Source organism: Lithobates pipiens, unplaced genomic scaffold (genome assembly GCF_037356315.1).
Source record: "Lithobates pipiens isolate NorthernLeopardFrog02 unplaced genomic scaffold, aLitPip1_a1.2 Scaffold_10, whole genome shotgun sequence".
NCBI lineage: Eukaryota > Metazoa > Chordata > Amphibia > Anura > Ranidae > Lithobates > Lithobates pipiens.
In genome coordinates this window covers 18,410,120-18,424,688 of record NW_027507686.1, presented here as the reverse complement: position 1 = coordinate 18,424,688, position 14,569 = coordinate 18,410,120, and the positions used below count along the sequence as shown (strand labels likewise).

General features: G+C 47.2%; 1 protein-coding gene across 4 annotated transcripts in view; it reads left to right on the top strand.

Annotated features, from left to right (window-relative positions):
- Window positions 1–14,569, top strand: part of ZFHX3 (zinc finger homeobox 3) — a 140,035-nt gene that overhangs the window by 80,399 nt on the left and 45,067 nt on the right. For all 4 annotated transcript variants that reach the window (XM_077452068.1, XM_077452086.1, XM_077452078.1 and 1 more), the window contains exon 4: window positions 6,834–7,068. In XM_077452068.1, coding sequence (XP_077308194.1) covers window positions 6,834–7,068 — 235 coding nt within the window. The remainder of the gene's footprint in view (window positions 1–6,833; window positions 7,069–14,569) is intronic.

The following is a 14,569-nucleotide window of genomic DNA, read 5'->3' as shown; positions in this document are numbered from 1 at the left end:
ATCAAATGCAAATAGGCAGGTGCAGTCTGCAATTCCCACTGCAGGTGGCGCTTGACCGATGTGGCACTGCAGAAGGGGAAGGAAGTTGAACATTCCTTGGTTCCTCTCCTGCGGTCACAAGGAGACAGCTGTCCGATTTGGATGCTGGCGCCCCATGCTGTCTGATTTTGGATGCTGGCGGTGACACCAGTGGCCATCTTGGGGCAAGCAGAGTCTATTATAATACTCCTGGGTATGGCGCGCTTTATGCGAGTGGCTAGTGTAGGGACAGGTTCCTCATCTGGCAGGGAAAGGTTCCAGAGGACCACAGACAGTGCGGAGACCATCTACCACTCTTTAGGAACCCCCCCCCCCTCTTGCATGTGGACCGGCCAGGCCACTTCCCGCTCCTCGTTGCAGATGCTGTCGGCATTAAGTCTTCAGACTGCTGTCAGTTCATAAGTGGCTCCGGACAGGTGTGCCCAAAAAAGTTACGTTGAACCTTTTATACAGCATAACGTTATTGCCGAACTCGGACTCTGTGTTTTTACTGCCTGTCACACAATGCTGCAGCTTGATCACCTCACATATTAATGCAGCCCTATAAATATTAAGTACCTGAATTGGACCTGGTGTGGAGTGTGAGAGGAAAAAGCAGTAAAACGAGCCAAACCGTTTTTTGCCGACACAAAGCATGGTGATGGGAGGAAAGGGCAGTGTGAGAGAGCGATGAGTTCATCACTATGCTGCTTCTCCTTTCACTGTCCAGTCACAGGCTGTGCTCAAGTGGGTTGGAGGATGCTGGTCATCACGCTGAGGACATCTAAAGGCAGGAAAAAGTACTGCGGGGGGGGTGGATTCTCTGGCTACGAATTAGACAGGCTGGTCGTTCGTCTTGCGTCGATCGACTTAATCACAACTAGCTTGACCATAGATGAATCGCATCTTGGCTGGTTCCTGCTGAACCAGCCGAGATTCAATCTATCTATGGCCAACTTTAGCTTGCATGGATCTTTAGACTTCCGGTATGACAGTGCCAGCTGGTCCAGCACTGCTGCATGTTTTTCCATACCCGGAAGTACTGTGTATTTCCTCCGGATCGCAGTGGCTGAAAAGTAGGGATGGGGTAGCAAAGAAAAGGTAAGTATATGCTGCTGGGGAATGGAAGGAAATCAGTTGCTTTGCACTGTATGGGAAAAGCACAGGTTTACTTTGAAGCTTATCTAACATCAAAACTTTAAACCACAGAACAATACTGCTTACTGTGAACAACCTTTATATCCCTCGATCTGTCTGATGTCTGGAGCACAGGGGGGTTGTGGGAGATTAGCAGAGCCGGTGCTAAGTAAATACAGAAGTTGCTGCTGTCTTGGTCCTTATAGAAGTCCTAGCTGCATAGTCTCTGACCTCCGGCTGTTTGAGCCGCTGATCTGGACCAAGTAGGCGAGCAGTGAAATCAGATCACCTGATTTGCTGAGTCGCTGGTTAAAAATATCAAAGTGAGTAAATTGACGTGACAGCCAGGCAACTGGTATTTTCAGGATGACAGATGGCAGCATCTTCTCTTATGGCAGGTACACACAGAGCAGTTATTGTATATATGTGTATATATATATATATATATATATATATATATATATGTATGTGTGTGTGTGTGTATATATATATATAATTTCTCACCATCCAAGGCTCCATTCACATTAGAGCGTCTCCAAAGTCGCACAATTTCCATTGTGACTTTGATCCGACTTTACATTCTGTGTACCACAGTAGTGCAGGCACCTTTTCATAATCGCTGCGACTTTGTTGCACTGGTCTGAACGTGGGCCATTGCAGACAATGGGCTGTGACTTGACATCTCCGAAGTCGCATGACAATTCGCACAAGTGGGAATGTGCCCTAAAGCAGTTGTGTAGAATTTCATTTAATGTATTTCTAATGCAACTAGAGTAAGTTCTATTTTTTTTTTTCTATTATTATTATTATTATTATTATTATTATTATTATTATTATTATTATTATTATTATTATTATTATTATTATTATTATTATTATTATTATTATTATTATTATTATTATTATTATTATTATTATTATTATTATTATTATTTTTTTTTTTTTTTTTTTTTATACCAGCCTCCTATACACCCCTGTACAGGATAGATCAAAATGGGAGAGGGTGAGGCCGTGCTAGCAACCAATCAGTTGCTCTAGCATGCTGACAGCAGTAGAGAGCAGAAAGATGAGCTCATCAGTCTACCGCTGTTCTGCCATTGTTTAATGATGGGGCAGGGAGGTGTCGCCTACCTATATTTCCTCACAGCAGGAGAGATCACTGGCATGACCTTGCTGTCTGCAAAAATCTCAGGGCTGGATGAACAGAATTGCAAATCCTTTGTCAGAGGAAATCGCTTCCATGTCTGTTAAATGTGTATTCAAAGTTGAACTCCGGGCACCAAAACTTTCACTTAAATCTATTCCTCAATAGGCACTTTGTGTGCACCAAATTAATTTGCAAACCCAGATATTACCTTGTAAAAGCAACATTGAATCCCTGTGCTGTGCAGGGAACAGAGCTGTGAGAGGGACCCAGCAAAACTACAGGCAGGGGGTGGAGACGAGATGCCTCCCACCACAGAAAATGACAGGAGGGGGCGGAAACGAGACCAGGCACCCTGCACAAGGGGGGGGGGGGGGAGAAGAGCTGTGGGAGGAGCCCAGAAGGCTCACCCGCTACATAAAATGACAGCAGGGGGCGGAGACGAGACCAGTCGTCCCCCCTGCACAAGGGGGGGGGGGGGTAGAGAGTAGAGCTGTGGGAGGAACCCAGAAGGCTCACCCGCTACAGAAAATGACAGGAGGGAGCGGAGACGAGACCAGTCCCCCTGCACAAAGAGAGAGAGCTGTGGGAGGGGCCCAGCAGGCCCACCCATTACAGAAATCTGGAGGAGGCGGAGATAAGACCAGTCCCCCTGCACAAGGGGGGGTGAGAGAGCAGAGCTGTGGGAGGGGCCCAACAGACTCGCCCACTACACAAGAGGGCGGAGACCAGACCAGTCACCCTGCACAAAGAGAGAGCAGCAGAGAGCGGCCTTTATTACAGGAAGTCTCACACACTGGATTACTGCCCAGATCTGTAAGAAATACCCAAATTCCAGAGATTCAGGGAAGGTTACCCAAGATTCTTGTATTTAACCAAGTTACTTATTTTTATTATTTTTTTTATTTTTTTTTTATTATTAAAGCTTTAACAGTTTGCCTGGTGTCCACATTTTTAAGGTTTGTCGCAGTAAATTTGCGTGCATGCTGGAAATTGATCTTTTACGAAGATTGCAGGCACGTTATTGTATATTGGTGCGATGGACATTGGCGGTCTCTATTCTCCATGTATGAGGGGGTCCGCCGCCCCTGGTCTGTCTATTTCTGGATGCGATTGTGCAGTTTGGCGCGAAAGCGGCGGACAGAATTGTGTGCAATGGCCGACCTCCTCCCCAGAGAATTCCCTGCCTTCCATCAGAATGTTCTTCTGTCTGTTCTGTTTTTAAAGTGGTGCTTCAGCTAAACTTGATCGATATTTCGCTTTCCATGCGTGAAGAACCAGATGTTAGAAGTTTCCTGTTGTTGCAGAGAGAGAGAGAGAGAGAAAAGGCCCCACAAGCTTTCTAGCAATCAATATAGTGACACACGTGCCGATGGCATCCCTTCATTGTGCCAGCGGAGACTTCCTTTATCTGCTTCACGATGGCGACCCGCATTGTGCCCGTGACAGCCTTCCCCCTGCACTGCCTGCGAATAGCTGGATATCATTTTCAAGGGGGGATTGGCTTTTGAAATTAATTAATTACAACCAATTATCACTCTTCTGCTTGTTTTTAGAAGAGCAGCTAATCCACAGGACAATATTGGGTACTCGTAAAAACGTGCAGCGATTTTTTATTTTTTTATTTTTTTTTTTTTTTTTTTTCTACCGCTGCGGCTGACTGGACAGCTGGGCCCGGCCGTGTCGGACAACGCACATTCTGCTCTGTATTGGCCACTGCGGTGCGTGTTGTACGGGCAAAGCGTTGTTGCAACGCATCATCACATCAGACCACTTATAATAAAAAAGTTGTTATAATTTTATATAACAAAATTACGTCTCCTTCGCCTTTTATGCACTTGTGCGTAAAAATGGATCCCGTCCTACTTTTTTCTTCAGCGCACAACAGCGTAGCTTATTAGTATGACCTGAAACCATAGGACATAAGGAAGATTGCCTGGTCTGTTGGGCAATGCGCACTCCAACACTGCTCAATGCATATAGTGAGAAAGGGTGTATGGACGGACACACGTTTTTTATTTTATTTTTTTTATTTTTTTTTATTTTTTTTACCGCGGTTTTGCAGAGGCCAAAAGGTCACCACTGTAAAAAGCAGAAAAACGCTCATGTGTGTTTTTTTTTTTTTTTTTTGAGCTTCAGGAGTTTTTCTTCAGGTGACAAAACGCTCAGATGTGAACAGGTACCCTTAAAATGAAATAAAATGAATTTACGAGCTGAAAAACGCTCAGGTGTGAATGAAGCCTTAAAGGGTTACTAAACCCTCTTTGTTGTTTAAAAATTAAAATAGTCATACTTGCCTCCTCTGTGCAGTTGGTTTTGCACGGAGTGGCCCCGATCCTCCTCTTCTGGGGTCCCTCAGGAGCACTGGTGGCTCCTCTTCTTCTTGAGTGCCCCATCAGAGAAGCACTCTGAGGCACCCGTGCGGGTGCACGCCCGTGCCCTGCTTCTGCGTCTATTGACACGCACAGCCTGGCTTGTGAGCAACTCCATAGCAAGTGGCTTGCAATGTGGGCACTCGGAGAAGAGGAGCAGACAGTTGTGTGTGTGTGTGTGTGTGTGTGTGTGTATATGTGTATATATATATATATATATACATACACACACACACACACACACACACGCGCGCGCGTACGTACGTACGTACGTACGTATATATATATATGTGTGTGTGTGTGTGTGTGTGTGTGTGTGTGTATATATATATATATATATATATATATATATATATATATATATATATATATATATATATATATATATATATATATATATATATATATATATATATATATATATATATATATATATATACGCGCTTGAAGGTTTAGTTGCAGAAATTGTGTTCAGTATGGTGCTTCTATTAGATTCGGAGTGTGTGTATAATGCAGGATTGGCCTTGCTGGGGATAGTGGCGGCACGAGATAAAATACAAGTGACATTAATAATCGCAGAGTATACTTTTATCTTCAGAATTCCTGCTTGGGTCTCTGACAGGTGTGGTATGTCCTACCTAACACAATGTTAGATGTTATCTCATCATTTTTAATTTCAGTATAAATTTCTGGCATGCCGAAGGGTATTGGCACTTTGATGTCCAGGCCGTCAGTCTTTTTAATATTTGATTCTTGGGAAGTTTAATTAGAATTTGTTAGCATCTTTGGTACACACTGCGTTCACAGGGTACTTTGTTAGGTTTTTAATGTCATCACTAAGTAATTAACTGTAAGATTTTTTTTTTTTTTTATACTTTGTCGTGTCACATGGTTCTGTTGGTCAGATACAGTCTGCAGAATGCAAGCAACGAGACACATTGGGGGCGCATGCACTCTGAAGGAACAGCCGCCTGTGCCGTGACCAGTGGCTTTTGCACACGTGCAGGAGTGACGTCACGCGGTGATGAAAATTTAAATGATTAGTTTGGGCACAGTGTTTGCATGACCACGCAATTGCCATCCAAAATGTGACAGCGCTGAAAATTGTCTTGGGCAGGAAGGGGCAAAAGTGCAGGCATTGAAGTGGTTAAGCAATTACATTTCCGGTGTTAGATAGTAAAGCATCATCTGTGCCCCTCTGATATAGTTTCACTTTGCTACAGGGATGTCTGATGTCTAGGCCAAGACCTGCCCAACTGCCATCCCCTGGTCCACTGAAAATGCCTTAGTGTTCTAGGAAGAGCACTCTCATTGGACGGAGAAATGGTGGGTGGACTTCGTCCATAAGTAAAGGATGTTCCTCAGGACATGGCTTGTTCAAGTCCTTTGTTCCCTCCCCCTAATTCCTGTAGCATCACTTCCTGTCTTGCGTTCATGAACCAGTCCAACATGTTCATTGGCATATGAATCCTCCTAAAAACAATACATGGTCTTAAAAATGTTGCATATTTATGCTTTAAAAATCACTAGAATAGCCATAGCGACACAATGGGATGCACAGGTGATCCATGCATCTATGTGCAGGCAGTCCCATTTTATGTCGAGCAGGATGCCACAGCTGCACGAACACAGCCACTGCTCCCAATATGATATCCGTGTGTGTGTGTGTGTCCCTGAACATTGTTGGAGATTGGAGGCAGTGGCGGTGTCCGTGCAGCTGTTGCATCCCAACTGATCTGAATGGAACTGCCTGCACATAGATGCATTGAACACCTATGCGGGCAAAGATGGTCCTCACATAGGTGTGCTCTTAGGTATGCCCAAGCGAACGAGACCTTAATGTGAATGTCGCCTAATGTTGCCATTCTTTAACCACATAAGCCCCCTTTGTAGTTCTCTCCAGTTTAGTTTTGCTGTTACTGGCACCTGACTTCCTTGACTTCTGGACCAAGTCCACGATCCTGCTATTTCTCCATCCAACGAGAGTGATCTTAGGGCCATACACACTAGCAGCACACATTATACTGTAGCCACTGGTATGCACTGTGACCTGGTAGGGATGTATGGATCACAATAGTTGTACAGAATTATATTGATTAGAATTTGTGATTATTTGTCATTTATAGACACCTAATTGTTTGTAATTTCCCGCTTTTCCATAGCACTTGCAGCAACACGAAAGCGGCGTGGAAGGAGACACGTCATACTATCACTGCGTCCTCTGCTCTTACTCCACCAAGGCCAAACTCAACCTAATCCAACATGTGCGCTCCATGAAACACCAACGCAGCGAGAGCCTACGCAAACTGCAGCGGCTTCAGAAGGGCCTGCCAGAAGAAGAGGAAGATTTGGGACAGATCTTCACCATCAGGACCTCCTCGCCCCCGGCAGAGACTGGTGAGTGTTTCCAAATGCTCACCTTCTTCCTTTCCTTTTTTATTTTATTTTTTCTTCCTCTCCATCTAGCAACTTGTGGTAACACAAAGTGAGCAACTACTATTCCTCTCTCATTTCTCTGTCTGCCTAGAGTTGGTGGCAACCTGGATTTAGATTCCTTTAAAGCTGAACTCTTGGATAAGCAACTGCATCTGCAACAGAGGGTGCGACAAGAGTAGCGCCTTACACGCGGTCTCCCACATGCAGTGGGAACGCATGGTGTGTATGTATGCTGCTCAGGCTGCAAGGAAGCATAGTGCTGGCTGGGAAGCTCCAGACAACGGTAGATAAGAGATGAAGGTCCCAGCCACACATCAGAACAAGACCCGCTGTATGTGTGAACAAGTGATAGTCTCAGTCTGGGCCCCTGCCAGGCCACGTCTCAACGCGTTTCAATCTGCCCACTGAAACTTCCCAGCAGTAGTGTAAACCTAGTCATTCCTAGAGGCCTTGTTTAGTCATTCTTTGATATAGGGTGACAACGGTCTGTCTTAAGCTGGCCATACATGGATCAAAATTCATCCAGTTCATCAGGGACCAGCTGAGAGTCGATCCATGTATGGGCAGGCTGGTTGTACCCAAGTTGACTCGGGTACAACCAGCCTGTCTGAATCTTTTACGGTTACTGCTGCCGGCTATAGGTTGCTACAGTAATCATTGTGTTCTGCCAGTCTTCCCACGCTCTTCCATTGGTAAAACACAATAGCGCTGCAGCAGCTATTCTTCAACACTGACTGTGGTGGGCATATCGAACAATTTTCTTTCCTTACACCTATGGTGAATGGAAAGAAAATCAAATAATCTACAGACGGCCTTTAGTCTCCCTGTCACCACTGGTGGGGACTAGACGTGGCCATGCCCACCTCCATTACACAGGCATGATCCACCATGTTCCCAGCTGGTCCAGACCAATGATGTACAGCCAACCCTGGAGCAAGTGCATGTAAACAGCAAGTGGCAAAAAGAGGTAGGTTGGGCAGCATAGTGGCTAAGTGGTTAGCACATATGCCTAGTAGCACTAGGGTCATCGGTTCAAGTCCCAACCATGGCACTACCTGCCTGAAGCTTTGCACATTCTCTCTGAGCCCCAGTGGGTTTCCTCTGGGGTACTCCGGTTTCCTCCCACAATTCAAAGACGTGCTAGAGGGTTAATTGGCTCTTGTCTAGATTGGCCCCAGTATGTGTATGTATATGAGTTGGGGACCTTGGATTGTAAGCTCCTTGAGGGCAGGGACTGATGTGAATGTACGAGATATATGTAAAGCGCAACAAAAATTGACGGCGCTATACAAGTAACAAAGAGTGAAAAGAGTAATTGATGGGGAGGGGGAAGACCGGAAATCTTAATGATGCATTGATGCATGGGGGTTTGTTTTGCAAACAAATGTCCATTTGAGGTTTAGATCTACTATAGGCTGTTAAACGTAAAGATCAGATTGCTGTTGGTGACTGCACGTCGCCGCAAGCTCGATAGACTGACTACTCTCAGGTGGTTTGTGGCCATCCGGTTGTGTACATGACGACACCACTTGCTGGAAAGTTAGCGAGCACCTGTGTTTTATGGAGACCCATCTGCTTTTTATGTATCTCCAGATTTTCTTCCAACCGCACTAACCTTCCCCTCCAACTTTTCCCCTGGGGCACTTTCTGCTAATTGCTGCAATAATGAGGCTGTGGAAGTATCTGGAGAGGCAGCCAGTCTTTACCCATAGTGCCCTGGGGATGACGGAAGGAGTTTTCCTGGTCTGCCCGCTGTCTGGGGCCCAGCGTGGCCCTTGTCCTAAAGCATTTTTAGTTTAGCGGCCTCCTCTGGCTCAGAGGTGCCACACATACCCCCCCCCCCCCCCATCTTCCGGCTCAGTCCCTTGCATTCTTCCTCTGGGACGGAGTCCTGCTGGTGGACATATTGTTTCAGCAGATTGTATTAATCTCTGCGGAGTGCCGGCCATCTCTCCTAATCTCACACATTGCCCCTCATTGTTGCAGCTCTGCGATGAGAGTGTGTGCAAGGCCGGAGAGAGGGGTGGGGGTCTAGGAGGGGATCCCAAGCACAAAGCCTGCTCCTTGAAGGGAGCTTTTGTTTGGACAGGAAGAGGTTGAATGTTACTGTCAGCTCCTGATTCCACCAGTTTGTGTCTCCCAGTATTGGGACTCCACCCCTATCTCCTGCTCAGACTTCATGGAACTGGAGCTTTGTGTGTGTGTGTGTGTGTGTATGTTGTGCACAAGGGCCGGCCTGCATCTCATTAACCCCGTCATTTTAGGACCCCCCCCCCTTCTCTTGGTGGGCCTCCGCACGCAGCATCTCATGTCACTCATGTGTCGGTGCAGCTACTTAACACTCAGTATGTTCCCCATTGTCTGCATAGAAAGGAACAAGAGCCAGCAGAGCCGGGGCCTTCCAATGCTCCTGTCACCATCTAAACTTCTACACAACTTTTTTTTCAAATGTGTTTTAGCCTCGTGTTATTCTCTGGGCCGTAGATCTGAAATAAGCCATATGGTTTGCCTATAGCCATCCAAGGAGCATTGGCGGGGGGAGGGGGAGACTCAAAAAAAAAAAAAAAAAAAAAAAAAACTGCTGGTTTTTGGGTCGGATGAAGTTTAATTATTTCATAAGCCTTGTGAATGCTTCACAACTTTTCAGTTGGTTATTAAATTTTTTTTTTTTTCGAGTGTTAACATTTTGCAGTCGAGTTAAAAAAAAAAAAATTCAATTGAAAAGTGCTGACACAGAAATGCGGTCTCATGTGGCAATAAGCAACCAATAGATCGCAAGCTCTCGCGGAACTGCAAGTCACAGCATGCAGTTCCAGCTTCCTGGCTGATCCTGTATACCAGTAGTCCCTGAACTTCGGCCCAGGGGCCAGATGCGGTCCTGTGCCTGCCTTTTTATCTGGCCCTTGGGGCACTCTTTAATCCTCTTTAATCCGGGCCATACTACCCCCCCTCATGACACCAAAGGGGGTGCACTTTTCCTCCCAATGGCCTCCTGACGACAGGGGGCACTATTCCTCCCAATGGCCTCCCGACGACAGGGGGGCACTATTCCTCCCAATGGCCTCCCGACGACAGGGGGCACTCTTCCTCCCAATGGCCTCCCGACGACAGGGGGCACTCTTCCTCCCAATGGCCTCCCGACGACAGGGGGCACGATTCCTCCCAATGGCCCCCCGACGACAGGGGGCACGATTCCTCCCAATGGCCCCCCGACGACAGGGGGCACGATTCCTCCCAATGGCCCCCCGACGACAGGGGGCACGATTCCTCCCAATGGCCCCCCGACGACAGGGGGCACTATTCCTCCCAATGGCCCCCCGACGACAGGGGGCACTATTCCTCCCAATGGCCCCCCGACGACAGGGGGCACGATTCCTCCCAATGGCCCCCCGACGACAGGGGGCACGATTCCTCCCAATGGCCCCCCGACGACAGGGGGCACGATTCCTCCCAATGGCCCCCCGACGACAGGGGGCACGATTCCTCCCAATGGCCCCCCGACGACAGGGGGCACGATTCCTCCTAATCACCAAAACACTTGTGGACATTTCTGGATAGAGATGGGGCTCTGGTAATTATTAGGGGATGGGGGGCTTCTGTACACTTTTCTCAATGCATTATGATAAAAAAAAACCTTCTGACTTTACAAACCCTTTAATGCATTCTTAAGGTAAAACATTTTTAGGCATCCCCACTCATCTTAGGGCCCCACTCATCCCCTTATACTTGCCCTCATTCGATCCAGTGCTGTGCACGTCTGCAGCTCTTCTCTCCCCTCACTTACGGGTCTCGCTGGCTTTGCTGGGGCATGGGGTGCCTATTGGCTCTCAGTGCTGTCAATCAAAGCCAGTGACAAGGTGTACAAGGGGGGCTGGGCCGAGTCCTGCTGTCTGTGTCCACGGACGCAGCGGCGGGACTCGGGAATGCGCACACATGGGTGCCCCCCAGGGAAGCGGATTCCCATGGGGGGCACTGGACGGAGAGGAGGGGCCAGGAGCGCCGGCGGGGGGACCCAATAAGAGGAGGTTCACGGCTGCTTTGTGCAATTCTATTGCACAGAACAGATATGTATAGACATGTTTGTACAGGCAATTTATTAAACAATCACTTCAACACCCCAAACTCAGGTTTGGCTGCACCAGATCGCATGGTACAAATGTGAGGTTTTTTTTTTTTTTTTTTTTTTTCTTCCTGTATCATCATCGGTCTGGAAACACGCAGAGAGGTTTGAATTTTCATTCATGTGTGTGGTGGTAGAACGTTTTCCTGTGATGCACCGCAAGCTGTCCTTCCGTATGATGTAATGGAAGGAGATTGGATGGATTCCAGACTGTAGCGTAGTGTTCTAACAGAACCGTCTGTGATGCCCGTAGAATCCGGAAAGGGTTTCTGTTCACACCTGGGATTGGAAAATGACAGTTGGAAGTGGAATTGTTCCGAAGGACAAACCTATATCTGCCTATTCATGAGTCCTCCTCGCCCCTATCAGACCGGACTATTCCGTTGTAGGACATCACCTGTTTTTGGAAATGAAAAATGAACTATTCTGGTATAAAAGATGGAGATTGTTTCCTGGAAACATTACGGTTATCGGACGCTTTTATGAAAACATGGATTTTTAAAAATTTTTATTTTAGTTTTTTTTTCCTTCGATGCCTACGTTGACCATGGCATGTGAACGGCGGCCCTGTGACCTCTCTCTGAGGCCGGGGAGATTCTAGCGGGCAGGACACAATTCCCTCCTGCACAGGTCGGAGGATTGTTCCTATTTTCCGCCTGGCACTCCTATTAATCTCCCGCTACCAGCAGTGCTTTTACTATTCATGCTTCCAGGCAGGAAGATCCCAGACAGAAGACCAGCCGAGGCCTGGAATGTCAGCAATGCCATGAAGCCTGCTTCTTGTTTGCTCTCCCTCCCTGCTCCCAGCACAGCGGCTTGGAAGAGGATATGAAAGTCTTCAGGCCGCACATTTTCTTTTTATTAAAGCGTTTTGCCGGATAATTCTGCCTTCTATTTTATCTGCCTCTGGCGGTGCAGGGGAGGTGGAGGGGCCAGGGTTGGCCTGGGACAGAGAGATCTACATAAGCCCAGGCCTTTCATTTTCTAATGGCCTCTGCCGGTCAGGTGGCTTATTCATCGTATAGATCTTATTTTCGGGACATATTGCTCATCCTTCTGAGAACAACTCGTGTTTTTCATTTCGGTTTAATCTCCTCCGTGTTCTGGAGTCTTTCAGCTGTCGCGGTGGAAAGCTTAAGAGCTGATTTTTAAAGGTTCCCTCTACGGGTTGAGCGTTTTTAAAAATGGCTCCTGGTTTCAGTCTGGTGCTGTTGAATCAATTACATTTTTGATGTGTTTTTATTTTTTTCTCAAAAATCCAAAGCCATTGGAGGTTTTGATGGACCCAATGAGATGGGATCAGAGGTTCCAAGGGCAAAAGCTGTGCAAAAATCCAATCAGTTTTAACAAATTGATGTGTTTTTATCCGGTTTTGATGCTATTTCAATTCAGTCCCTTAAACGGTATTATTGTCCATTTATTGCCCAGTTTCAAGTTCACAATCAACTGAATTGTGGTTCTGGAATTGCACTGTGGGTGGTAGATTGCTGAGCTTCTGGCACTTCATTGCAATTCATTGCAGTGGTTTAGAAGCAGCTGAACCTGACTGAAAAATGTCCACGTTTGGCCAACTTTATAGTCGTGGCATAAGAATGGCCCTGAATCCGACCCGTCAATGTGTAGTTCAGTGTGTTCTTTGGTTCAATGCAACATCTGCAGCTTTGCTTACAAGGGGTGAGCGAAGGCAATACAGAACTGAATGATTTTGTCCCCCCCCCGTGACATAAATTATATTTTTCACTGCAGTGACCTTTTAACCTTCAGGGCTCTGGTGCAAGAAACCATGAAGAGCCCACCTGACCCCCAGCCTAGGCCCTTCCCTCCGATTCTGGGGCACTTTAGTCTTGTGGTGGGGGCACTTATTATGATCCCGCACTGGAACCCTTTCATGTATTCTGCAGCGGCCCCCTGCTGTGGCCAGTGCCCAAGCGTGTCCTTGATAGTTCCAACTGGTGCCAGTAGTTTTTTGGATTTTATTTTTTTTTTTGCCATTTTTTTTTTATTTAGGAGTCCCGTTTGGGAGGCTTTGGTGAAATATCAGGGGGTCTAAACAGACCTCTGACGTTTCACTTTTTGAGACAGGGAAAGGAGATTGAGGACACATCCCTCAATCTCCTTCTCTGCGGCCTCCGCTGCACAACGCGAATGGACAGGAGTAGCTCTATACAGAGGCTTCCTGTTCATTCACAAACTGAAGCAAAGTAAGAGTTTATTATGCTTCAGATATGAATGGACACAGGCGCGATCAGTACCGATCACTCACTGTCTTCATTCAGAAAAGGCATGGGCCAGCAAACCTAGTTACTGGCCCCTTTCCTGCTCTCCATCTTGACACGTCGGGAGAGGGAAGCCAGAAGCTCTGCAGTAAGTCGGGGACATGGGGGGGGGGGGGGGCGCCTGGGGGGCAGCAAGAGACAAGTAACCTGGGTAGAAGAGGCGGCAATTAGAGGGACCAATGGCCTCCTTTTTTTCCTCCTCCAGTCGCTAAAATGCTGGTGGGAGGGAGAGGAGGAGAAGCCGACTTTCAGCAGCTGCAGTAGGAAAACAGAGGGCATCCTCTCTATGCTGTTCCCGCTGCCCCTCCTATCCGGGTGTTGAGCCGAATGTGACGGGAGCCACAGGGCCCCCTGGAGAATGGGACCAGGATGCAGTTGCAACCCCCCAACCCCCCCCCCCCCCCAGTTCACTGTTGTCATCGTCAGGAAACCTGCCCTGACCAATGCCATACAGCCATCACTGGTGTGCATGCAGTTGCTGCAGAGAAGCTGCAAGAGATCAGCAGCACTGATGTGCAACAAAGGATGAATCAAAGTGTTAATGTACTGCTACTTTAAAGGTCACCTGTTTAAAAGGAATAGCCAATCCACGGTTTATGTAGGATAGTGAAGAGCAGCCAGTCAGGTTGCAGAGTATTATGCTGCAGAGAGCCATTCTGTTTGCGGAGCCTGCTGCAGATGATCTCTCCCTCCAGTAGGTTATGAAATGAAGTGGTGGGGCGTTTGATCAGTTTCTGGAAACGCTATGACACCGCTTATTGCTGGAAGCTCAAAGTCGGACTTATTTGGAAACTTTCTCAAACAGAAGGATAGTGAACCGGATGGAAAGTGTTTAGTCCTCTTGGAGATGATTACTGTGCCAAGGTTTGATGGGATTATTTCCACTTCGCCGTCAGCCAGGCTCAGGACAGCGCTGTCAGCCCCGAATGACCCGGCATTCGTTTTTATAAAGGTGTATTTACATTCGATCACTTTTTAAGTAGCCGGGACCTGTGACCAGATTTGGACCAGGCGTTCCTCTAGAAATATTCGTCCTCTGCTGAGAATGTGCTAGTCTCCTGGCTGC